Below are 25,886 nucleotides of genomic sequence, written 5' to 3'. Positions count from 1 at the left end.
AGGCTAGCTGGACAGCCTGTCATCATCAGTGCCTGAGATGCATATGGATGCTAGCAGGTGCCATTTCAGTGTGAGCTGTCTGGGAGAAGGCTGCTTTTCAGAAGAAGGTGGAAGCATCTGGATGGCTGAAGTGCCACTAATTGATCTAACAGCCTTGCTCCTGGCAGGCACGGGGACGGCTGCTCTTTTTACGAGCACTGATGAAGAGAACTGCTCTAAGAGAATATTGGTCCTTTAGACAGACACACACGTGCGGTTGTCTGGCTTGGCATCTACATGGATCTCACTGCCATTAAGAAGGGCTCGGAGGTGATAAATTAGACTTTGTTATTTGAGTGGTCACTTCTCTTTCTTTTGGGAAACTAAACAGCTTTCCTTTTCAATTCTAAGCAGCTGCTTACAATCAGGTGCAGGGCAAACCTTGTTACTGCAGACCTTTCTGGGCCTCCATGAAGGCAGCCACAGAACAAACAGGGGATCTAGCCTTTTAGAGTGATCAGAATGTCCAGAAAACAAGGGCACCCTGTCTTCTGAAGATTACTTTGGGAGGGAAGGTTTGCAGGAAGGCATTTTTCATTTTGGTAGAACTAAGTTATAGCAGATTTGGAAGAAAGAATGTAATTATCAGAATATATCATTAGAGCCTCAGTTTGTGAGCAGAAATAAATTAATATTTTAAAAAACTGATGGGAAATATAAGAAAGGGAGACAGAACCTGAGAGACTCCGAACTCTGGGAAACGAACAAGGGGTGGTGGAAAGGGAGGTGGGCGGGGGGTGGGGGTGACTGGGTGACGGGCACTGAGAGGGGCACTTCACTGCATGAGCACTGGGTGTTATGCTATATGTTGGCAAATTGAACTCCAATAAAAAAAATAAAAAATAAAAAACTGATGTATTAAAAAAATCTTCCAGGTGACGTATGGCCCACAACTGTGCAGTTCTCCAGAGCTGTGGCTCTTGATGTAAAAGTAGTGATCATTGCAGATAAGGGGGTGGGATTAGAATTGGGACTATGCATAGCCTGCATCCTATTTACATATTGCTGCCTTAAAACAAAAGCAACAATACCACTGCGAACGCACACATGCACAAAGACTACAGCCCGGGAGCAGAACATGATCGTACATGCATGTGTCCTTGGGGAATAAGGTCCAGCTCCACTGCTCATGGTCTGAGTTCAAAGGAATCTCAATTTACTCACTTTTATTTGGTAGATAAGGAAACTGAGGCAGAGACAAGTGACTTACCCATGACTGCATGGTAAACTGCAGACAGCTGAGCTAGACCTCAGTTCTTTACCCCTCCCTATACCATTGGCCGCAGTGACTGAGTTGTTTTTTAAAATTTCACTTGATCCATTTCTATCATTTAAAAAATGAATTGGGTCAGGGGCACATGGGTGGCTCAGTCTGTTAAGCATCAAACTCTTGATTTTGGCTCAGGTCATGATCTCAGGATTGTGAGCTCGAGCTACACATTGGGCTCCATGCAGGGTGTGCAGCCTGTTTGAGATTCTCTCTCTCCTTCTGTCCCTGCTCCTCCCCTATGTCCACCTCTCAAAAAAAGAAAAAAAAAAAAAAAGAATGAATTGGGTCATATAGCTTCGGATATAACTTTTAGTCCTAAACCCTTAGACTCAATTGTCCTGAAACATGTTTTTTTCTCAAACTAATTTATTGCAGAATGTAGAAGATCTAATAATCTCCATGGGAGTTATGTTATAAATGTGACCTATTTTTGTCAAGTTTGGGAACAAATATCAGAAAAGGAACCAATGCTATTCTAGACTATATGAAAAATTAAAGAGAAAATTCTGCCTATGCACAGGAAGTAACATTTTAGCAGGAAATTTACTAACATAGAAGAATCTTAATGCCAATAAAATAGCCCTGCCTTTGGAGTCCAGGTTCCAAACTGTGGGCTGAAGGAACCAGGGCTGTGTCACCCAGGTGAAAAATGACGTAAGGGACACATTACTGCTGCAGATCTCTGAAGGGCCACTATGAGGCAGTAATGTGGCCTGGAGTCCCCCAAAACCAGACCTGAGTCCCAAGGATGGAGATTTCTACAAATGAGTCGCCTAGATGACAACTACAGAAATGGGCCAAAAAAGAACTCAGTGATCCAACGATTGCTTGGTGTGCAAAGAGTCAGATCAAGGGCCATAATTTAAATGACTTGAATGTCCAACGGCTTTAGCATCTCAGGACTGGGCATGTTTGTTTGCACAATGTGGCACAGACCTCCCTCTGGGCCCGTACAATTTAAGTCCTGGAAGGTGATGCTTTTTTGTACCCTCCAATGTGGCTTCCAATAGAGAATCATATTTGCTCAGTTTCAACAAGAAGAAATTAATTCTGTCAGAAACTGTAGAAAGAAGCAAGCTCTTCTTATTCCAGTGGAGTGTTCAAGCTGTCATTGCTACGAAGGCAGGACCTCAGAGAGGTTTGAAAGATGGAATTAAAATGGCTCTGACAGAAAAGGAACATCTACTTAGCAGGTCCCGTTGTACCAATTTAACTGGGCTTTGCCCTAATAATTTTTTTTTTTTTTTAAGATTCTAAAAATTTTATTTGAGAGAGAGAGAGAGCAAGCGCACAAGCAGGGGAAGGAGCAGAGGGAGAGGGAGAAGCAGACTCCCTCAAGCAGGGAGTTTGATACCAGGCTCTATTGCAGGACCCTGAGATCATGACCCAAGCTGAAGGCAGACACTTAACCAACTGAGCCACCCAGGTACCCCTGCCCTAATGATATTATTGTTTACAGTCTTGGTGTAGGCTTGGAACCAACTAATTTTTTTCAATTTTCTCAAAAATTTAGGAGGAATTTGGTGTGCACTGCCATGTTAGCTTTGAGAGTAATAGGAAGATTCTTTATTAAACTATGTTGCAGAATTGATGATGGTGACTTGGCATCACTCTTTCAACAGTTACTGAAACAACACTGAGCAATTGAACAAGCTCTGGGGTAAGAGAAAAACTGATTTGAGGCCTGGGTAAAAGGAAAAAAAAAAAAAATAAAAGAAGCAGAGCTGTTGCATGCTGGCCTATCAAGATGGGTGCTGGCAGCTGGAGACAGCCTCCAGCAGTAAGTATGGCTGGTAGGAACCCGGGCTCAGGGTAGGACTGAGATTCACATGCCATCTTTCTCCTTATGAGCTGTGTGATTTCAGGAGCGTTAACCTCTGTATGCTATTTTCCCCATCTGTGAAATGAGATTGAGGATAGCTATGAGGATGGAAATGAGGATGGGTAGTCCTACCTACCAAATGATTGTATGGATTTAATAAATTAACATTAAAGAAAGCACTATATAAATATAATTGATCACTATTACTTTTACGTAAAGCTGTTAAGATAAAGCTGCCCTGTGACAAGATCTGGATAGAAGTGAAGAAATCAGTGTTTGGCATGAGTGCCATGCAGTCTAAGAGCTTCCGGACTGGGCCTAACCATATTTTCAGAAATGCTCAATGTTGCAACTACACAACTCCCTTTTCTGTAAGAGCCATTTTAATCCTCTCTCTCTGACCTGTCGTAGGTCCCACATTCATGGCCATGGAAACTTCCGGCACTCCACTGGAAGGGGAGAGAGCCTGCTGTTTTCTGCAGTATATGATAGAATTTTCTTCTTCTCAAAACTGGGCAAATTCAACTCTGGGCAAACAGAAATTCGTGGAATCCACATGGTGGGGATGTTCAAGTATATGCAGTGGTGAACCCCTTTGCTCTTAGGCTTTTAAAAACCAGAATAAAGGGGGCACCTGGGTAGCTCAGTCAGTTAAGCATTTGCCTCGGGTTCAGGTCATGATCCCGTGGTCCTGGTATTGAGCCCTGTGTTGGGCTCCCTGCTTAGCAGGGGAGCCTGCTTCTCCCTCTCCCTCTGCCTCTCCCCTTTGCTCATGCACTGTCTCTCTCTCTCTCAAATAAATAAATGAAATCTTAAAAAAAATCAGAATAAAGAACTATCATAAACCTGTCAACTGGTAATTTGCTCATGATAAATATGGAGGGAGCTAGGAAGCCGAATGCACAAATCTAGAAGGACCAGTGTGTGTCATGAGGATAAATGGCACATAAATATATTTTCTGCCCAGGGAAGGCAGATAGATTAAAGTAGTACACTTAGAGATTCACAGGGTTGAAGGGGACTAAGCCTCCCACTTGGCTGAGGGGGAAACTAAGGCCTAGAATGAAAAACGACTCATGTAAAGTTTCAGGCTCACTGTAATGGTAGCGATTGAACATTTATGATTAAATGCTTATTAAATGTCAGGTATTTTAAGATATTGGAAATATGGAGACACAAATATAATCCCTGTTCCCAAGGAACAGACCATCTAGTGGGGAGTTGGACCCATATGCTCCTATAGATAGTTCTGCATGTGACGGGTTCTAGACGTGATGGGGGCTAACACAGAGGTACCTACACAGAGCTATGGGGGCTATGGGAGGCAGGCACCACCTGGGAAGAAAAAAAAAAAACCTAGAAAGAATGTCAAAATGAGAAAGAGGGAAGTGAGAGGTTGTTTTAGGCGGAGGCAAGAGCATAAGCAAGGACATGCAACCTAGCTCTCACAGAATCTTTGACTCAGAAGGGATCTCAACGACTAGTTCTTTATATAATTAAAAAAAATTCCTTGTATATTATCCCAGAGAGATGATAATTTCATTTCTGCTGAAATATTTCCAGTGAGAGGAAACTGATTACCTCACAAGACAGAAAAGGTTCTGCTCTAACCTTTTCAGTTGGTATTGTGCCCTACAGAGGGGGTTTGTGAGATTCTGTCTCTTTACTGTCGCTGAATAACAGGCTGAGGAATATCTGGGCTCTGACTTCCTCTTGAGGGAATAAGAAAATGTCATGTGTCTTAGAACCTTGGACTTATAGAATGTTAGAGCTGGGTGGGGTGGGGGGAGCTGAGATATCATTTAAACCAATGTTTTTTAAAAATCTCTTTGTGACTCATGGACCTTCTTTGAGATTATGATAAAAAATATATAGATCTTTACCACCCAAATAGTACATATGCTCACAATAGACAAATCACTATGTATAGCTTCAGGGCATGCATGGAGCCCCAAAGCCCATCCTGGACTAAGAAATCTTCATATTATTAATGGAAACTGAGGCTCAGAGAAGTGGGTGGCATGTAGTAGAACCATGGCAGTGTTTCCCCATGGGTCGGACCACAATTCAAGCAGAAGGGTCAGGGCTCTGCGTCAGCCCTGGAGAAACTCAGTGACAGCCTGAAGGTGTTCAGGGAGGTGGGCTGAAATTGGATCTATTATGATGAGAAGAGGAGACCTGGGGCAGGAGTAGGGATGCCAGGAGCACTTTCTTTAATGATTTGAAAGTTGGTTTATGGAAAAAGGGTTTAGACTTTTCTGTTTTGCTTCAAGGGGTATCTCAAGATTGAAAGGTAGGTAAGAATTTCTGCCAGATAGAACTGTCCATTACTATGGAATGTGCTGCCTGAATTCCTTGTCACTTGACTTTTTGAGGACACAGAACCACCTCCTTAGAAGGGACTGTAGCATCACAAGAGTTTGAACTGAGTGACCCAAACTGGACTTGATCATGTGCCTCTGGGAGACACACAATCTCATACAGCAGCCAGGATGCAGCTCAGGTCTCCCAGAGCGCATGGAAAGTTATGGAAAGTGAAAATTAACAAGACAGGAAACAACAAATGTTGGAGAGGATGCGGAGAAAGGGGAACCCTCCTGCACTGTTGGTGGGAATGTGAACTGGTACAGCCACTCTGGAAAACTGTGTGGAGGTTCCTCAAAGAGTTTAAAATAGATCTGCCCTACCCAGCAACTGCACTGCTGGGGATTTACCCCAAAGATACAGATGCAGTGAAACGCCGGGACACCTGCACCCCGATGTTTATAGCAGCAATGGCCACAATAGCCAAACTGTGGAAGGAGCCTCAGTGTCCATCAAAAGATGAATGGATAAAGAAGATGTGGTTTATGTATACAATGGAATATTACTCAGCCATTAGACACGACAAATACCCACCATTTGCTTCAACGTGGAGGGACCTGGAGGGTATTGTGCTGAGTGAAGTAAGTCAATCAGAGAAGGACAATCATTATATGGTTTTACTCTATGGGCAATATAAAAAATAGTGAAAGGGATTATAGGGAAAAGGAGAGAAAATGAGTGGGAAATATCAGAGAGGGTGACAAAACATGAGAGACTCCTAACTCTGGGAAACAAATAAGGGTTAGTGGAAGGGGAGGTGGGAGTGGGATGAGGTGACTGGGTGACGGGCACTGAGGGGGGTCTTGATGGGCTGAGCACTGGGTGTTACACTATATGTTGGCAAATCGACTCCAATAAAAAAATATACAAAAAAAAAAAAAAAAGAAAGTGAAACATGAAGAAGTGAGGAAAGTTCAGGATGGCTGAGCCCACACACCTGAGGGTGGGGCAGGTAGGGGGTCATGGAGAGAAATGGGCCTTAGAGACAGAAGTGGAGGCAGAGTGGTGAAGGGTTATGTAGCACCGTGGATGGTATTCAAGAGTGATGGCCTTCACAGAGTGGTGGGACAGAGGAATGAAGGCAAGAGCACATTTTAAGAGGAATTAACAGCATCAATGGGGGCAGCACCAGCCAGGGAAATAAGGAGGTGAGAAGAGACACCGACTGTGGTGGCGAGTTGCAGGTTTCACGGTGAAGCTGAAGTGACAGTGACAACAACACACAAATGGAAAGTGCTAGCAAGTCACAAAAGGACAGCGAAATGGAAATGCCCAGGAGGCAACTGATGATGTGGAATCAGAGTTCCAGGAGGTCAGGATGTGAGATGTGAGACAGAGTAATGGACTATCTACAGAGATGAAGTCACTCAAGTTTCAAGAGTAGATACCTTTCCAGTGGAAAAGAGTAGAGCACGAGGTGCAGCGTAAGGGCGAGTCTGCAGAGCTGACCTCAGTGAGGAGGTGGTGTGATTACGAAGATGTGAGAGGGGAAAGGCAGAAGAGAGCTGAGATTAGAGGGTGAAACAGAAACTCGGTGAAAAGGAAGCTTTTGGGGAGACGAGTGAGCAACATAAATACAGCCTTGTCTCGCGTGCATTCAGCCGCGTGCTGTGGCAGGTCAATTACAGCGATGTTCATTTCGGCAACAACATAGGTGGGGAGTATGAGTTATAAAGTGCTTTTAAGTGGATTATAGCTATTTCTTAAATAGTATTTTCTAAAAAACATGCCTCGGAAAATATGACTAAAACCTCACTCTCTCCCAATTTCTCTATCAGTAAATTAGAAGTCATTTTAAGTTTAATAAGTTCCTTTCACATCGTTGCTTTAAGGAAGGTGATGTGTGCCATCATCCTAAGATGCTACGCTGGGACCCCGAGGTGGCATGATATGCCTGGGACGCCTGAGCCAGGGAGGCGCCGGTGGCAGCAAGGACTGAAGTTTTACCATTCTGATTTTTGTTCCTTAAAAGCGAAAACCAAGGCCAAAATTAAACACTGACTCAGATCTTAAGAAATCACTTTTGAGAAATAAAATTAAACAAATGCAATGAGTTTCTTTTCCATTTAAATATTTCCCTTGGAGCTCTATGGCACAAGGGCTGTAGGAGGTGATGACTGGACTGCACGAAATTTGTTTCCTTCCAATAATGACACCTAATAAAGGAGAGACTGGGGCTGAGAAAAAGGAAAGAAGATTATAAATTTCCAGTTAAGGCGATTTTAGATATTGTCACGGTAAGCACAGTCTCATGTAAAAGTGTTTTTAAAAATGAGCTTCAGAAACTAAGCCATAAGAACAAGGAGGATGCACCTTGGTGATGGTGACACTAACCAGGATAACAACTAACTGGGGGGGGATTGGACTAGATGGTTCCTGAATCCCTGTGCCCTTTCAAGCCCTCAAGGCTGGGAGTCACAAAAAACCTAGTTAGGAAAAAAAAAATCTGTAAGCATGTCCTGATGTGAAAGCCCTTCTTCCATATAGGAGCTCATCTAACAAATGGATTCTTGGTTCCCAGCTCCACACTGACTAGCAGAGCCTGTCCACAAACTCTCTACCCAGGCATATGGCCTCTGCGCAAAGGAGGCAAAGGAGAGATGAAAGAGATTGAGATCATTAACTGTGAAGATTCGGGGGCTTCCACAGACCCAGAGGGTGCCTACGAGTCAGCTGGTCTAATCTGCCATGTGTCACAGGTGAAAACACCAGGACCCAGAGAGAGAAATGCTGTGTTCCACCACAGACCCTCTGTCCTGCTGGAAAAGGAGTGTGGGGGCTCCAGGGCCCCTCTCTACAGTAACAGAGCAGAACGGATTTGGACTAATATGCTCCTTTCTGGGGGGACATACAAAATCAGTCACATTGCCTTGTAGAATTCCACCTCATATTCAGGTAGGTGTGACTTCAAATTCTGAAAACAGATGCTCACACATTAAAAGTGGAGTTTATGAAAACACCAGATAGAAGCAAAAACAACATTCCAGCCCCTGCAGAGAGTATTTAACTTGCGACTCAGGATAATTTGCCACATGTATTACCCACTTAGAGTTGTCACTCTCCTGCGGAACTTTTATAAGGCCGAAGAAGAGGCATGTACAGAGGCCTTATGTTAAACTGGATTCTTTTGCAAAAGTGAAGAGAAGATGGCCTTATGAAGAGAAGAGTGCAGGATCAGATTTCCTAGGACGCCACCAACTGTGGTAGCTTCACTCACAGAAACTGCCATTTCCTCAGTCTTAACTACCCAAGCTGCCATTATGGTTAACGTCTCAGGTCACAGTGGTATTTACTTACTAAAATGGTTCGTCCTGCCTTCTATTATTATTTTAAATTATTCTTTATTACACTTATGCTTCCCCCTTGTGGGGAAGATATGGAAGGATTCAAGATTTGGAAACATTCAAGGTACAAGGATGTTACTCCCATCAAGAATCTTTCTGTTGTCTTTCCCATCAGAAAGAATGGGTTTCGGCATCTCTACCTACCAAAGCAAAATTCTTCGGCTACTTAAAATACCCAACGGGAGTTCTCATAAATTCTCTTCAGGAGCCACCACGACTCTTCTTCTTCCCCTAGTGGCCTGAGGTGATTTCTGAAAATGGTTCACTACTCGCTGGACCTAGAAAACCCTACAAAATCATGCAAATCAAGAGGTTTGAATCTTCACGTTCACTGTAAGAATACACATGACACTGCCCAGGCCACCACAGGTATGCATATCCAAAAAGCCACCAAGTACCAGAAGGATGTCACTCTGCAGAAGCAGTGTGAACCATTCCATTGCTATAATGGTGGAGTTGGGAGGTGTGCCCAGGCCAAACAGTGGTGGATGGCCCAAGAACAGTGCTGAATTTTTACTGCACATGCTTAAAAATGAAGACAGTAATGCTGAACTTAAGGGTTTAGAGGTAGATCGTCTGGTCATGAAGCACATCCAGGTGGACAAAGCCTCCAGGATATGGCATAGAATTTATAGGGTTCATGGTCAGATGAACTCTCCCTGCTGCACTGAGATGATCCTTACTGAAAAAGAGCAGACTGTTCCTAAACCAGAAAAGGAGGTTGCACCGAATAAAAAGATACCCCAGAAGAAACTGAAGAAACAAAAACTTATATCCTAGGAGTAAATTCTGCATAGAATAAATGCAAATAAAAGGAAGGAAAGAAGGAAAGAAGGAAGGAAGGAAGGAAGGAAGGAAGGAAGGAAGAAAAAAAGAGAAAGAGTCCAACAAAGGTCTCCAAGGAGGAAAACCAAGGCATTATCCAAAAATCAATCATTTATGGTAAAATAATCACAGTGTGTATATAATAGGTACAAATGACTATTTTACACATTCTGTATCATTATCCAAAATAGTGTGATGTCCTTGAAGCAAACACTTTGCTTTTAGTTACTTTTTTTCAAAGGCTTGAGACAAGAGTTTTATATGTACAGTAAGAATTTAGTCAATATTTCTTGAGTAAATGACATAATGTAGTACAGATTTGTGAAGGAATAGGTGGGGAGGGCTAGTTATTTTTACACAAGTTGGTTGCTTTAATCAAATCAAAACTAGACACTTCTAGTGAAGTAGGCGGGATATTGGTATCAGTTTCCTGTGGAAAGGCAGGAAAGGAAGGAGGAGGAGCAGTTACGTCCTTGCAGCTTCCTGTAGGCACCTTCCCACCCCCAACTCCTTGCCATGATGGCTGTGGTGGTGGTCTGTTCCTGTGTTGGAACATCAGGGACTAGCCTGGAGGGACAGCCACCGAGCAGGGATCGGGCCTTGGTCCTTCACTGCAGCCACAGTGCTCTGCACACCCAGTGGGCAGAAGGGGGAAGGTGACATGGGTACAGGGGTCAACATGATCTCAGATCCTCCCCTGATTCCCCCTCCTGCCTGCTCCTGCCACCTGTCCCCTTCCACCCTGATTCCTGGGCTGTGAAGGAACACAGTCTCCATAGCCTGGACTTACTTGGCAGCAGCATCTTTTCTCAACTGTTCATGCTTCATGAGGAGATTTTTCCGGTCTCGAAAAGCCTTTCTGACCTTGTACCCTTTGTAGACGGCCTGGATTTTGAAGGCGGCGATGTCCTGTATGGCTGCGATGGACAGGGCACCGTGCTCCAACATGAACTGGATCACTTCATGGCGCTCACCAAGCAAAGCATAGTCAAGGGGAGTGTACCTGAAGCAGGAAGGTATTTTTTTTTAAGCGTTGGAATGTAATTTGAGGTATAGTTAAACTGGCAGTATTGTGTGCAGCAGAAGGAAATCTCATTCTGAGATGTGGACTGTTTCTCAGGCAAGGCTATCTTCAGTACTCCAGGGCTGTTCCTTTTTCCTCTGAGGGCACAAAACAAGGGTAGAGCTGGAGTTAGGTGCTTTGTGTCACTGATCATGATGATTCCTGAGTTTCACTTGCTGGCTCATAAACTGGGGGCTGCAGGAACACGTGATCACTTTTCTTCTCCCCTATGTGCCAAATAATACCCCATGCCTATCTAAAAAGTACTGTGGATAGTATCCTGTGAGATTCATAAGTTTAAGCCCATAGCTACTGATGGTTTATGCTTATGAAGAAAAAATACATCTCCAAACCAAGAGATTTAGTATATGATAAGGATGGCCCTTTAAGTCAGAAAGCATGGCTTATTAAGTAGTGTTGGGACAATGGCATAGCCATCTGGAAAAAAGAGATTCTTATATCACATTTTACACCAAAAGGAGTTCTGGATGAAGCAAAGACCTAAAAAGAGAAAAAGAAACCATGGAAGTACTAGAAGAAACTATGGAAGATTTTTAAAAATTGGAATGGGAAGGTCTCTTCTTTTTTTTTTAAGATTTTATTTATTTATTCATGATAGAGAGAGAAAGAGAGAGAGAGAGAGAGAGAGAGAGAGGCAGAGACACAGGCAGAGGGAGAAGCAGGCTCCATGCCAGGAGCCCGACGTGGGACTCGATCCCGGGACTCCAGGATCACTCCCTGGGCCAAAGACAGGCACTAAACCGCTGAGCCACCCAGGGATCCGGGGAAGGTCTCTTCTAATAAAAATGATCCAAAACTCAAAACCATTAGAGAAGATTGATAAATCCATCTACATAAAAATGACAAAATTCTGTAGGGCAAAAAATACCAAAAACAAAGATAAAAGTCCCCAGAATAGAAAATACTAATGGCTTCTAAATATATAGAAATATGTTCAATCTTACTCATTTGAGAGAAATACAGATTAAGACTAACAGGGAGAGTACTTTAATGATCAGATTAATGAGGATCAGAAAGTTTAATAACACACTGTGCTGGCAAGGATGCAGAGACTAGCTCTCTATGTGCTACTTTAATCTTTAGAAAGAACAATTTGGCATTATCTATCAAAATTACTCATGCATCTGCCCTTTGACATGTCCCTTGCAGGCATATATCCCACAGACTTGCTCTTGTGTGTGAGATGCTTTCTTTACAAGGGTATTCACAGAAGCACAGTTTGAAATAGTCCAAGAGTGGAGACAACCTCAGTATCCATCAATGGAACACCTCTTGCAATAAGTATGGGCCATTCGTGTGATGCAGGCATCCGTATAATGCAGCCACAGCTGTGCTCTGGCATATGGATAAATAAGGAATAAAGTCCAGGATGTCTTGTTAAATGAAGGGAAAGAAAAAAAAATTAAGAAACAGAACAGTATTGGGGCGTTTCAGTGGCATAGTCAGTTAGGTGTCCAACTCTTGGTTTTAGCTCAGGTCATGATCTTAGGTTCATGAGACTTAGTCCCACATTGGGCTCTGTGCTCGGCACAGTCTGCTTGAGACTCTTTCTCTTTAAAATAAATAAAATAAATCTTCTTTTAAAAACAGAGCAATATTAAGGGATGCTCCATTTGTATAAAAAAGAACATATCCCCATATGCTTATCTCACGTAAAATATATCTCTAGAAGTTTACCAAGAAACTCGTGATAGTGACATCCCTGGGGAGGACGCTGGTTGTCTCAAAGGCAGGGGTGGGAGGGACATTTCGTTTTCATGCCTTTTAAATTGTTTACACTGTGCATACCTTTTTGACAAATATATTATTTAGAAAAGATGAGTTGTATTGGCAAATGGTTATATATTTGAATCTCAACTGGCTACCTTCTAGATGTATAATTTTAGGTAAATTCTTTTCTTACAATATACCTTTTCTATTTTTAGAAATATAAACTAATCAGATAAATACATAGAATAACACAGCGGTCATCTGTATTCCCACCCTGAGAATTAACCACTGTTATTATCTCAGCAGGTGTTATTTTTTAAAAAGATTACTTTGTAATAATGACACATATTTAAAGAATTCAAAGAGTGCAAAAAATATAAAAATTGAAGTAAAAAAAAAACAACAAAAACCAACAAGCCAATTGTACCTTCCAACAATGGTAATGCTGTCACTTCTTAACCAACCTAGCTTTCCTCATTACAGACTTGGCTTGAGGAGAAAAAGGAAATAATAAATACAAAGAAGATATCACTGTGCCTGGCATAAAAGAAGCAATTAATAAATGTCAGCTATTGTCGTTCTTATTATAGGACATGCACTTGCAGCAGGGTTTGTGATACCACGGTTGTGCATCATCAATATCATTGCCACAGGACCCAAACTAGTAGTTATGACCACTAATGACTGCCACTGATCTGATTCCTCTCTGGGTGGCTGTTACTAATCCAATGCAATCAGAGGTGTTAGGAAGAAATAATCAGCTGATTTATGAAGTGGAAACACTGATGATTATATGGATGCATGATTAGACACAAAAAAATCATCCAGTGATTATAGAAATTTTCTCTCTTCAAAACTCACCTGACAGTTACAGTCAGACATAAAAGGAGAAAATTTTTCATATAAGCAAAGGTGGTTTGGTCACTTCTGGAAGGAAACTGAATTCAGAAAGAAATCCCAAATGCTAAAATTAAGAAACTTTCATTTTAGGACATCTTGATTTGTCTCTACTGTCCAGGGACCAGAAGGCCATAAAGTAGAGGTGCCTCCATAAACTTTAAAATGATATTTATAAGTAGATGGCATCTTATAAGTTCAGAAGAACTTTAAAATTTTTCACTATATATTTTATTTTTAAAAACTTTTCTTATTTTTAAAAATTTTAATTCCAGGGTGGCTCAGTGGTTTAGCGCCTGCCTTCAGCCCAGGATGTGATCCTGGAGTTCCGGGATCGAGTCCCACATCAGGCTCCCTGCATGGAGCCTGCTCCTCCCTCTGCCTGTGTCTCTGCCTTCCTCTCTCTCTGTCTCTCAAGAATAAATAAATAAAATCTTTAAAAAATTTTTTAATTCCGGTATAGTTAATATACAGTGCTAAATTAGTTTCAGGTAGGTGTACAATATAGTGATAGAGTGATCAAGATAAATGTAATCACTATATATTCTAAAATGCCTTCATGACTGTACTCTCCTCAATGTAAAAAATGATCAGAGCCACAGAACTCCATGATATTAGAGCTAAATGGAATTTTAGAGGAATTTTATCCTATCACCTTCCTTTTATAAATATGTAAACAGATCCAGAAAGATTAAGCAACTTGCTGAAGTTCCCTAACTAGTTCCCTGCAGAACCCACACCTGAACTAAGACTGGATGACTCCCTGTTCCTTCCATAGCACAGCTATCAGTTCTTGAAAATAAATCTCCTACAGAACAAAGCTGTGGGGTGCCTGGGTGGCTCAGTCAGTTAGGCGTCTGCCTTTGACTCAGGTAGTGATCTCAGGGTCCTGGGATCAAGCCTCACATTGGGCTTCCTACTCAGTGGGGAGTCTGCTTCTCCCACTCCCCCTGTGCGTACTCTCTTTTTCTCTTATTTTCATGTTTGTGCTCTCTCAAATCAATCAGTCTTTTAAAAAAAGAATGAAACCGCTTCTCAGATCAATGTACAAATAACATATGTATTTAGCAAGCTTGATCATCTTTTCTATAATTACTCATACAGAGTATCTTTCACAGATTATACAAGCAGGATTATCGAAGTCTGGTTTATGAAAGGAAGGCCTAACCTCTAATTTTACCAGAACTCTCAGGCTGCTTGTGGACGGAAAATTGCAATTTCAAGTATTTTAAATATCTTGATCATGGAAAAGTTGTATTTTTATTATAAGAAACTTTGTAAGCATAAACAAAAGTAGAGAGACTGGCATAATAAGCACTTATATGCTCACTACACAAATTTAACAAGTGGCAACATTTCTGCTACATTTGCTTCCTCTAACCCCTTCCTTATTATTTTTCCTGAACTGTTTTAAAGCAAATTCTAGAACTCCTATCATTTAATCTCTTTGCATTTGAGTATTCTTCAGTAAATAATATGGACATAAGCACAATGTCATTATGGTATTAGCAAAATTAACAGGGATTCCTTAGCAAAATCTAGTACCCACTCCAAATACAAACTTCCCCAATTTTCTCAAAAATGTCTCTCTTATAATTGGCTTATTCAAATTAGGATTCTTCATCAATTTTTGATTCAGGGAAACACAGTCCAAATATATAGAAAGATTTTAAGACTAAAGTCTATGCCCTAGTGTTTCAGCATTGACCATATTGTAATTATTACTCCTGAAACTTTTTGCACCCCAAATTCAATTTAGAGACATTCAAGTGCTGTGAATATTCCCATCGATGTTGGAGTCGTGGTTGTCAGATAGTTATTGACTAGAAGCCAGCAGTAGCTGGCAAAAATTATGTCTATACGGTACACATCAAGTGGTTGGTGTCAATGCATGAGAAGTAAAAATTAGCACTACATTGATGGTAACCAGTCAAGAAACAATGTAGATAAAGACAAGATGCAAGATACAATTGGACTTGCCATGCAGGAATGGTCTGAAGGGATGAGTGGAATGCCTAAACTGGAATGTCAATAAACATAAAAGGCAGTGCCAGGTTCTGACATTTGTACATCAAGGTGCATTGCCAATGAAACATCAGAGGAGACTGGGATATTGCCACTGCCCATCTTCATCTATAGACTGGCAAGTACAGTTAGGGTGATTTTTCCTGGGGTCTGTTGGTCTGTAATTAACATATGTTTACTCTAGGAGGCAGTAAGCACCTTAATTCCCACTCTTCCTTAGGCCTGAAATTCAAGTCTTACCATAAAAATGGGAATTGAATTACAAAAGTCAATGTTATTTAAAAAAAATTTTTTTTTAAGATTTTATTTAATTATTCATGAGAGACACAAAATGAGAGAGAGAGAGAGAGAGAGAGAGAGGCAGGGACACAGGCAGAGGGAGAAGCAGGCTTCATGCAGGGAGCCCGACGTGGGACTCCTGGATCTCCAGGATTACGCCCCAGGCCAAAGGCAGGGCCAAACCGCCGAGCCACCTGGGCTGCCCAATGTCTATTTTTTTTTTTCCTAAGAAAATAGCAATTAGACAGTAAATACTGTTACAGATTAAATCCTTCATAATAGAAATAAATCACCACTAATTCTTAGGATTCTTAACCTCCCCCCACCCTTTTTTTAGGGTTTCAAAGAGAGAAAACTTCTGTTCTCTCACATATCTGCTTTAATGTCAAAACCTCAGCCTTGAGGATTCTGCTTGGCTTTCCACCTTCCTTAAATGTCCAAACCCCTATATCTTTGAGTCTTTTTGATTTTAAAGTTGTCATTTGAATATAATAGAGTGAGTTCTTTACATAACCCCTCTCAAAGTAAGACATACTAGTCAGATTTATCTAATTACACACTCAAAGAATTCCAGAAGTTTCTAATGCAGGTACTTAGCAGGGGATGCTACTGGGACCCTGAAAGCACGAACCTAATGATACAACAGTTATTTACTGAGCATTTACTTCCTGAGAAGCACTGTGAGCAACACAGGGATGACAATGATCTTCAGGAGTTCTCCACTAACATGGCAGACAGATCACATAAAATTATAATATAAAGTGAAATGTGCTAAGTGATCTACAAATTCACACTGTAGGGGAGAACATCATTTGGAACACATGCCTCTGGGATCAAAACTATCTTCTTAGATGAGATTGCATTTGAATGGAGGCAGGACATGATTAACAATTGCATTAGAAATACGGTTTAGGGAGGCTACTTTGAAAGCAGATGAACTGAATGATAGTTCAAAGGGGAGAAAACAGCGAGAAGGCATTGCGACAGCCCCCAGAACAAGGCGGAGAGGGCAAGATTTAGAGGATGGTGTTGGTACTGAAGAGGAGATGACAGCAGTAACCCAGGAGATATTGGGTCTGAGGGACAGATTTAGAACTCACCAGCACCCAGGTGACTACCGAAGCCTTGATGGTAGGTCAGAGAGCCAAAGAGGTGCGCTGAGAGAAAAGACCCAGTCCCTGAAGAGTGTCTATATTTAAAAAATAAAAAATAGAAAAGGAAGCAAAAAAAAAAAAAAAAAAATGGAGGAGCAGACACGACTGGCAGAGAATCAGGAAAATACACTGTCACAGAAGCTTAGATAAGATACAGTCTCAGTAAGGTAAAGAAGAGGGGTCAACAGAACCAGGTGAATGCAGACAGGCCAGTGCGAGTAGACAGAGGGACCAACATAGGATTTATCAGTGAGTCTGTCAGTGACCATTCAACATGGTTTCAGTGTCAATGTGAGGATGGAAGTCAGACTGCAAAGGCACAAACCATGAGTAAGAAGAAATGGGGCAATGCAGACACTCCAAGAGAAGATGAGCTTTATAGGAAGAAGAAACAAACCTCAGAAAATAAGTAAAATGGAAAATAACGGGTGGAGGCCATCATTAATGGGGAGTGGTTCTGAAAGAAATGGGAGAGATGAAGGGTTCCCCCAGAAAGAAGGAGTGGGTTTCCTGAGACAGGTGGCCTAGACACAGTCCTTCCTTCTCCACAATGTCAACTGTCTCCTGAAAGAACTGGTGATGGCTATGAGGGGTGACATGGGGTCATAGCAGGAGCCACTGCAGTTATAGCATCCATGAACGACAAGCAAAGCATGGACCCAGATGGGTGGAGCTCAGGTGTGGAAGTCTTATCACAAACTTGGTTGTCACCTACAGATGATCAGAATCTTCTTAGATCCAAGACTGCCAAGAATCTCTCCTGTTTAGAATTCACACCGTGTCTGGCCCTCTTTATTTGGCCTGGGCCCTGGGGTGTAACTCCAGCCTCGCTCTTATATTATTCAATCATCTCACATTTTCCTTAGTTTTTCATGCCACATGGTGGCACCTCTGTCCACTAACTAGTATTACCCTGTTCATCAAGAGAAATGTCCTGGACATATGACACATTCCTAGGACTGGTCAGTCTAGCCTCCCCTGAGGTTTTGCCAGCCACAAGCCAGAAGAACATGTTTCTCTATTTGTAATTTGTGAGCTTGCCAGAGGTAAACCTAAAGTTCTGAACAACTTTAAAAATCCCATGATTCTAAATCAACACTAGATGGAAATTTTGCTCTTTTCTTCTGGTTTAGGATTTCTTAGTGTAGCATTTCCTTATGAGTATACTTAGTACTTTTGAACGAGTATCTCAACTTGAGATTTTTTAATGTAGCAGAAAGGAGGTGAGTTGGACAACAATACTTTCTTATTTTCTTTTTATCAATAGCTTACCTTTCTTCATTGTTTTCCATCTGATTAGGAAAAGCAGCAAAGTCTAGTAGTAATTTAATGGCATCGAGGTATCCGTTGTTACAGGACCAGTGCAAAGCTGTTCTTCCCTATAAGCATGAACAAAAATCAGATATATCTGGAGTAGGTATTTTTGGACACATAGTTATTTATGCTAACTAAAAAATAGAAACAATTCTCCCAAATTACCTAATTATAAAAAGGGAGAAAATGGATGGTATCTTAAGTAAGTGATCAAAATTAATATCATGTAAAGAGGCATCATGTGTTTCCAGAGGTAATACCCTGAGAAGGATTCAATATCACTTGTATAATATTCCAACCAAAAATGTAAAACTTAAACTGAATTATGAGGAATCATAAGGCAAACTCAAACTGAGTGAGATTCTACAAAATAAATGGCCTGTATTCTCAAAAAAAATCGATATTATGAAAGATAAAGAAGGCATGAAGCATTACTAGAAATACAAGATAGATATTTCACAGTTTTAAAGGGGTCAAAGAGGAAAATGTAATAATCCTAAATCTGTATGCATCTAATAACACAGCTTTTAACATATAGAACAAAAAATGACAAAATTAAAAGGAGATATGGTCAAATTCATAATCACAGTGAGAGATTTTTAACCCATCTTTTATAATAGGTCATAGAACAAATAAATAAAACGAGAGTAAAGATACAGAAGACCTGAACAACACAGTAAAAAACTTTGAACCAAGTGATACATATAAAACGCTGCATCCAACTAATGACACAATTGGCATTCTTTTCGAGTGTACATAAAACATTTCCAAAAGCAATTCATATATACTGGGTCACAAAGAAAGCCTCAAAGGACTTTGAAGGATTAAAATAATTCTGAAATAAAATAAAATAACTGTTATTCTGTTTTCTGACCACAGTAAAGTTACAAATCAGTGTGGTAGACAGAATAAATGCATGCCTTTGCTAAAATGTTTACATCCTAATCTCTGGAATCTGTAACTCTTTTATGTTACTGGAAAGGGTAAATAAAGATTGTAGATGGAATTAAGGGTGCTAATCAGCAACCTGAGATGGGGAGATTATTCTGGATTATCTGAACAGGCCCAGTGTAATCAGAAGGGTCCTTTTAAGGAAAGGAAGGAGGCAGGGAGGCAAGTGTCAGAGTAATGTGAAAGACTCAGGCAGTCACTGCTAGCTTTCAAGATGGGGGAATGGGGCCACAAGCCAGGGAATGAAGGCAGTATCTAGAAGCTGGAAAAATGAAAGAAAGAGATTCTCCCCTAGAGTCTCCAAAAGGAATGTAGTCTTGCCAACACCCTGATTTTTAGCTCATTAAGTCCCATTTTGGACTTTTAACATCCAGAACAGTAAGATAATAAATTTGTGTTGTTCTAAACTACTAAGTTTGTGGTAATTTGTTATCACAGCAAGAGGAAACCGATATAACCATTAACCAAAAGATAATGAGCAAATGCCCAAATGCCTGGAAATTAAACAATATACAGCTAAATAATCTATGGGTCAAATAACAAATCTAAATAGAAACTAGAAAATGTTTGAGCTGAATTATAGTGATGGTAGAGCTTACCTAAACTTCTAGGATAAAGTTAAAGCAGTGCTTAGAAGAAGCATGCTTAAGTACATATACTGGAAATGAATACTGAAAAAAATCAATGATTTAAACTTTTATCAAAAGAATCTTTAAAAAAATTGGTAAATCAAACCTGAGGAAAGTAGATGGCAGGAAATAATAAACAGTAAACACCAATGAAATAGTAAACAATTTAAAATATAGAAAATCAACAAAGAAGTTATTCCTTTGAAAAGATGAACAAGATGAAAAATATTTTTAAAAAGAAAAGAGGGATCCCTGGGTGGCACAGCGGTTTGGCGCCTGCCTTTGGCCCAGGGCGCGATCCTGGAGACCCGGGATCGAATCCCACGTCGGGCTCCCGGTGCATGGAGCCTGCTTCTCCCTCTGCCTATGTCTCTGCCTCTCTCTCTCTCTCTCTGTGTGACTATCATAAATAAAAAATAAAATAAATAAAAAAAATAAAAGAGATGATACACATTACCAATATATGAAATGAATAAGAGGAAATGACTATATGTCCAACAGTCATAAAAAAGGTAATAAATTATATGACCAACTTTATGCAAATACATTTGCTATGTTAATAAAATGGATATGTTTCTCAAAAAATGTAATTTACCAAAACGGAAAAAATAATTAGAAATCTGAATGGTCTTGTAATTATAAGTGATACTGAATCAGTTTTTAATACTTTTTACACAGAGGATATCCCTAGACCAGATGTCTTCACCAGGGAATTCTTCCGAACATTTTTTTTTCTTCCGAACATTTAAGAAAAATGTAGTATCAATACCACACACATTCTTTAGGAGAATAAGAGGAACTACTTCCTGATTCTTTTTAACTCACCATATCAAGAGCAAAGAGGTGAAAAATCATGTGATCATGTTAAAAGATACAGAAATAGTATCTGACAAAAACAGCTAATTGTGAATAAACAAACTCAATTCTCAGTAGCTAGAAATATCTCTACCTATAGCAAATATCATATTCAATGGGGAAATATTTAAAGCTTTCCCTTTGAGAAGCCAGAATGAATTAAGGATGTCAACTATTATCAATTCTATTCGACATTGTATTGGAGTTATTAGTTCAATAAGGCATACTATTCACAAATGAAATGATATTTATAGCAGATAATCCAAAACAGTATACATAAAAACTAAATAGAACTGGAAAGGAGCTTAGTAAGCTACTTCTGTAAGTCAGCTTAGTAAGCCAGCTTCTGTAAGAAACTGTAAAAAAAAAAAAGTAAAAGGTACTACAGATTACAAAAGATTCATTTCTAGTAACATATGTACAAGGACCATATTTTACATGTTTTTCATTATGTTACTTTTACATATAGGAACAATCTTGATAAATATTTATTGAATGAATTAATAGAAAATATATTTTCTGGCTTGGAAAACATAATATGCTAGTATTTTTGAAGACTTAATGTAATTATAGTAGCAACAAAAGTCAATACTGGTTAAACTGAGAGAAGTCAATACAGTACTACATAGCTGAGGAAGTGGATATTAACCCACATAGTTTAGAAATCAGTTGGATGGGGGCGCCTGGGTGGCTCAGATGGTGGAGCGACTGACTCTTGATTTTGGTTCAGGTCATGATCTCAGGGTCCTGAGATGGAGCTCCCCCTCATCTCATCAGGCTTTGTGCTCAGTGGGGAGTCTGCTTCTCTCTCTCCCTCTCCCTCTGCCCCTCCTCCTGCTCATGTGCATGCATACTCTCTCAAATAAATAAATAAATAAATAAATAAATAAATAAATAAATAGAATCTTTTTAAAAATCATGTCAACAGTATATATCAGAGCCCAATCACATTCATATACCAATAATAAATAATCTCAGGGGAAATTATTCTAAGGAAACAATAAGAAAAGTTAAATGCACAACAATGATTAATGAAACATGATCTGTAATAACAAAAAAGTACCCAGCGATAGGAAGTTACTTAATTCTAAAATTGGGGTTACAGGCAGTGTTTGGACCCTGACTCCCCACAACAACCCAGACCCTGTTGTCACCTTGTAGTGTAGTTGGGTAAGCTCCAGGAATTTCACTTTTCTTCCCTATAAATACGAATAATAACTGCAACTCCTTTAGGAGCTGCTGTGAGGATTGGATGAGTCATTCAACATAAAGTTCCTAGAACCTTGGAATACTCAGCATCTACGATTATGCAGAAGGTTATACACCAAATGAGAAAATACTAGTGATAATTTTAAGTGAACAAGGCAAAATGTGGTTTGTGAAATATTATATATGCATATGTATACACATACATACACATGTCATAGTTATAAAATTAGTCCCATTCTGTATTATGACTTTGTTATAGTGTATATGGATATATGGACAAGAACTAGAAGGAAAATAGAGAAAAATAAAACTCGTTTTCAGCTTATAAGTTTGTAAGTGATCCCTTTATTTGGCAAAATGTTGTTTTGCTTTATTTTAGTTAATGAAAAAGAAATACTCCAAACACCCAGTAGCAAACAACATAAAAAAGACTTAGAATTTCTACCTCTTTGTCTTGAATGTTGGGGTCTGCATTATTTTCCATGAGCACTGCCATGCAGTTGATGTAGCCGCCGTATGCAGCACACTGCAGAGGGGTTCGTCCTGCATAATCTTGCACGTTTGGATTGATCTTATTTTCTATCAATATCTGGCAAACATCAGCATTTCCTCCTAGTGCTGCCCAATGTAGAAGGGAGTGTCCGTCTTGATCAACTAAATCTACTCTCGCTCCACCTGAAAAAGCAAACATATCATGAAAATGTCCAATAGAGAGAGCGCTGATCAAAAAGAATAGAAGTCTGAAAAATGTAACAACAGTCCCTTAAATGCTTTCCTCTTAGCACACTGCATCTGTATATATTACCTACTTCAGATTTTTACAATGAGCCCATAAGTTGGTCAGGGCCAGGGTCATTTTTCTTTTATACAAAATGAAACTGAGGATTGGGCAGGTGAAGTGGCTTTTCCAAAATCACACAACTGCCAACAGGTGAAGCTCCTAGTGGACAGCAGGTTTACACACACAAACACACACAGACACACACACAGCAGGTGTGTGTAGGGGGTGGAAACACCACTTTTCCCTCCATCCTTCCACCCAGGCAGCCCTCTGCTATGTAAGCTGGTTTCAAACGGTGCCCGCAAGAATGCCTACCTTGGGAGAGTGACTTGCTAGAGCCACTCTTAATAACCAACCTTTAATAAGTGTCTGAATCACATCTTTGTGTCCCATCTCACAGGCTCGGAAAAGTGGAGTGTGCTTCATGACATCAGTGGCATCTACTTGAGCGTTATTTTCCAACAATAATTTCACAGTGCTGACATGGCCAGAAAGGGCAGCAGCATGTAAAGCTGAAAGGGAGCGAAAGAACGCAAGGACTCTTTGATAACAACTTCACCTTCTTCTTATTCTAACTGTGCCTTTTCCTCTTCTGATGTCCTCGTCATTTTGGCTAAATGCAATTTAATCTTAAGGATTCTCTATTGTTCACTTCTAGATATTTCAGTCTATTTTTTTTAAGATTTTAATTATTTATTAGGGAGAGAGCACGAGTGGGGGGAGCAGCAAAGGGAGGGAGAAGCAGGCTTCCCCCCTGAGCAGGGAGCCTGATGGGGGCCCAATCCCAGGACCCTGGGCTCCTGACCTGAGCCGAAGGCAGATGCTTACCCGACTGAGCCACCCAGGTGTCCCTCAGTCTTCCTTTCTAGTCATAGTTGCTACTCACACCTTTCCCCTTTCCTTCCACCTTTCTCATCTCACTGTTTCTTCCTTTCCTCCTGATGGTCTGAAATGCTTTCCTTTCCTCGGTTACAACTTTATTATCTTTTCCTCCCTCTAAGAGGATAAGGGAACAAAAAATGACAAAGAGGAATGATTTAAGTGACACAGCCAATTCTGCCCACCAACCCACTCGATAAGCATATGCCCGAGGGTTGGTGTGACGAGAAGTGTCAATCTACCGGCCCTTCAGCTGCTTAGCCGTGCTATTCCTGCCGTAGGTCTGTGTACCCATGTGGTACTGAGGGTACACACATCCCACTGCAGCGAGTGCATTTTCCATACAACATGGCTCCAAATGCAAGCCACTCATTTCCTCGGGGCCCAATTTAAGAAACAGCAATTTGTTTCAACATTGGAGAAAAAAATCTGAGACGGAATGTGGTCTCTTCTCTGGTGCCTTTGTATGGGGTTTGAAAGAGTAATTTTGACTCTATGTGGGTTTCAGGTTATACTGACCTGAGCCTATGTTACTCCACACCAATGCTTGACTTATGCCATTACTCTGGATTACTCTTTAACTTCTGTTTAAATACATCACTCTTTAGGGACACGTGGGTGACTCATGGGTTGAGCATCTGCCTTTGGTTCAGGTCGTGATCTCGGGGTCTTGGGATCAAGTCCCACATCAGGCTTCCCATGGGGAGCCTGCTTCTCCCTCTGCCTGTGTCTCTGCCTCTCTCTCTGAGTCTCATGAATAAATAAACAAAATCTTTAAAATAAAAGTAAAGACTCTGACAATGCAAAGAATCCCTTTGCTTTTGCTGTTGCGAACTCTGAAGTGATATCCCAAGAATCCCAAGATTTCTGGTACATCCCTATGGTACCCATCAGCCTTCTATGTTTCTGCCTATCTCTCTGTGTCTCTCATGAACAAATAAGTAAAAAATCTTTAAAAAAATACATCACTCTTTAAATTCTGAGTTTGCCAACATAACTGTCTAGAGGCCTGGGCCAGCTCTTTCTAAGTATCATGGCCCTGTCATGCCTAGAATAATGTTTCTTTCATAAAGTGTGATCCATGGACCAAACCCAGGATGCCATAAAAGTGCAGATTCCTGGGCATTTGTTGAGAACCTCCTATGGGCTGGGTATGAATGTAAACGTGGGTGTTCGGCAGAGAACAAGATAGATAAGGTTGGGAGAAGCAAAACAAAAACTGAATAAACAGGAAAGTATTAGATGGTGATGAATGGTAATAATTGGAGTAACAAAAGATATCTTGATACTCAGAGTGACTGGGAGTCCATTTTAATCGGTGGTGATGGCAATCATAAAGAGACAGCTATGTAGAGATCTCGAGAAGGAGTAGTTTGGGCAAAGAGAACAGCTAGCCCTACGGCAGAAATGACTTTGTGCTTAAGGAAGTGCAATGAAGTAAGTTGGAAAGGTAGAGAAGGCCAGATCCTAAGGGGTCACCCAGGTCCCACTGACGAAGACTGAAGGACTTCAAATAGGTGAGTGATGTTATTTGACTTGTGCTTTAATCAGATCACTCTAGCTGCTTGGAAGAGAAGGCACTGTAGTGGGTTAGAAAATAAGCAGGGAGGGCAGCCCCGGTGGCTAGGCGGTTTAGCGTCGCCTTCAGCCCAGGGCAGGATCCTGGGGACCTGGGATCGGGTCCCGCGTCGGGCTCCCTGCATGGAGCCTGCTTCTCCCTCTGCCTGTGTTTCTGCCTCTCTCTCTCTCTCTCTCTCTCTCTCTCTCTCTCGGTCTCTCATGAATAAATGAATAAAATCTTTTTTAAAAAATAGAAAATAAGCAGGGAGACCAGCTAAAACTTTTGTAGGAGTCTCAGTAAAAGATGCTACTGGCTTTAAGGAGGGTGGCAGGACCGGAGATGGAGAGAAGCAGAAAGGTTTAGAAGCTATTTTAGAGGGCGAGTCAATAAGATGTACAGGATCCAACATAGCATTCCTGTCTCTGTAGTCTGGGCATCTGTCCCTAGACAAACACCCTCACAATGCTTACATGCACTTGGGTTTGAGGACCCTGATCTGCATGGCTGAATGTTAGTTTGGCCCAGACAAGATTCAAAGAGTGTGAGAGACTTCGAATATCTGAAGTGCTGCCATGTGGAAGACAGTACAGAGTGGGACATCCACTTTGACGAATCTGGGCTTGGTATAAGGAAGAACGGACTTAGGTTCAGATGGAAGTAGTGGGTTTTTCATATTGGAGCTGACAGGCCGCTCATGAGAATGGTATAAGGCAGATGAAGGGTGCGATATCTATGATGGTTTGGTGACTTGATTCACATTTGAAGAGCATAAGAATACATCTGGCCTCAAATGAAGTTTTAGAAAACACTCAACACATAAAACAGATAAGAGTTGAGTGGTTCTGACTAAAGCAGGGGTGAAGGGGTTACCCACTGAAGTACCCGCTCCCCTTG

At 40.9% G+C, this 25,886-nt stretch overlaps 1 protein-coding gene across 12 annotated transcripts in view; it reads right to left on the bottom strand.

Moving 5' to 3' along the window:
- Positions 1–25,886, bottom strand: part of INVS (inversin) — a 156,089-nt gene that overhangs the window by 35,416 nt on the left and 94,787 nt on the right. For all 12 annotated transcript variants that reach the window (XR_003130078.3, XR_007414096.1, XM_035697274.2 and 9 more), the window contains 4 exons: positions 22,909–23,064; positions 22,217–22,446; positions 18,086–18,192; positions 10,455–10,667 (listed from right to left, as the gene is read on the bottom strand). Coding sequence is in view for 10 of the 12 variants with exons in the window: in XM_035697274.2 (XP_035553167.1) it covers positions 10,455–10,667; positions 18,086–18,192; positions 22,217–22,446; positions 22,909–23,064 (706 nt within the window). In the remaining 2 variants the exon portion in view is untranslated. The remainder of the gene's footprint in view (positions 1–10,454; positions 10,668–18,085; positions 18,193–22,216; positions 22,447–22,908; positions 23,065–25,886) is intronic.

This window comes from Canis lupus, chromosome 11 (genome assembly GCF_003254725.2).
Source record: "Canis lupus dingo isolate Sandy chromosome 11, ASM325472v2, whole genome shotgun sequence".
In the NCBI taxonomy this organism is placed as follows: Eukaryota; Metazoa; Chordata; class Mammalia; order Carnivora; family Canidae; genus Canis; species Canis lupus.
Note: the sequence above shows the minus strand (reverse complement) of the source record. Positions and strands in the feature narration are given on the sequence as shown.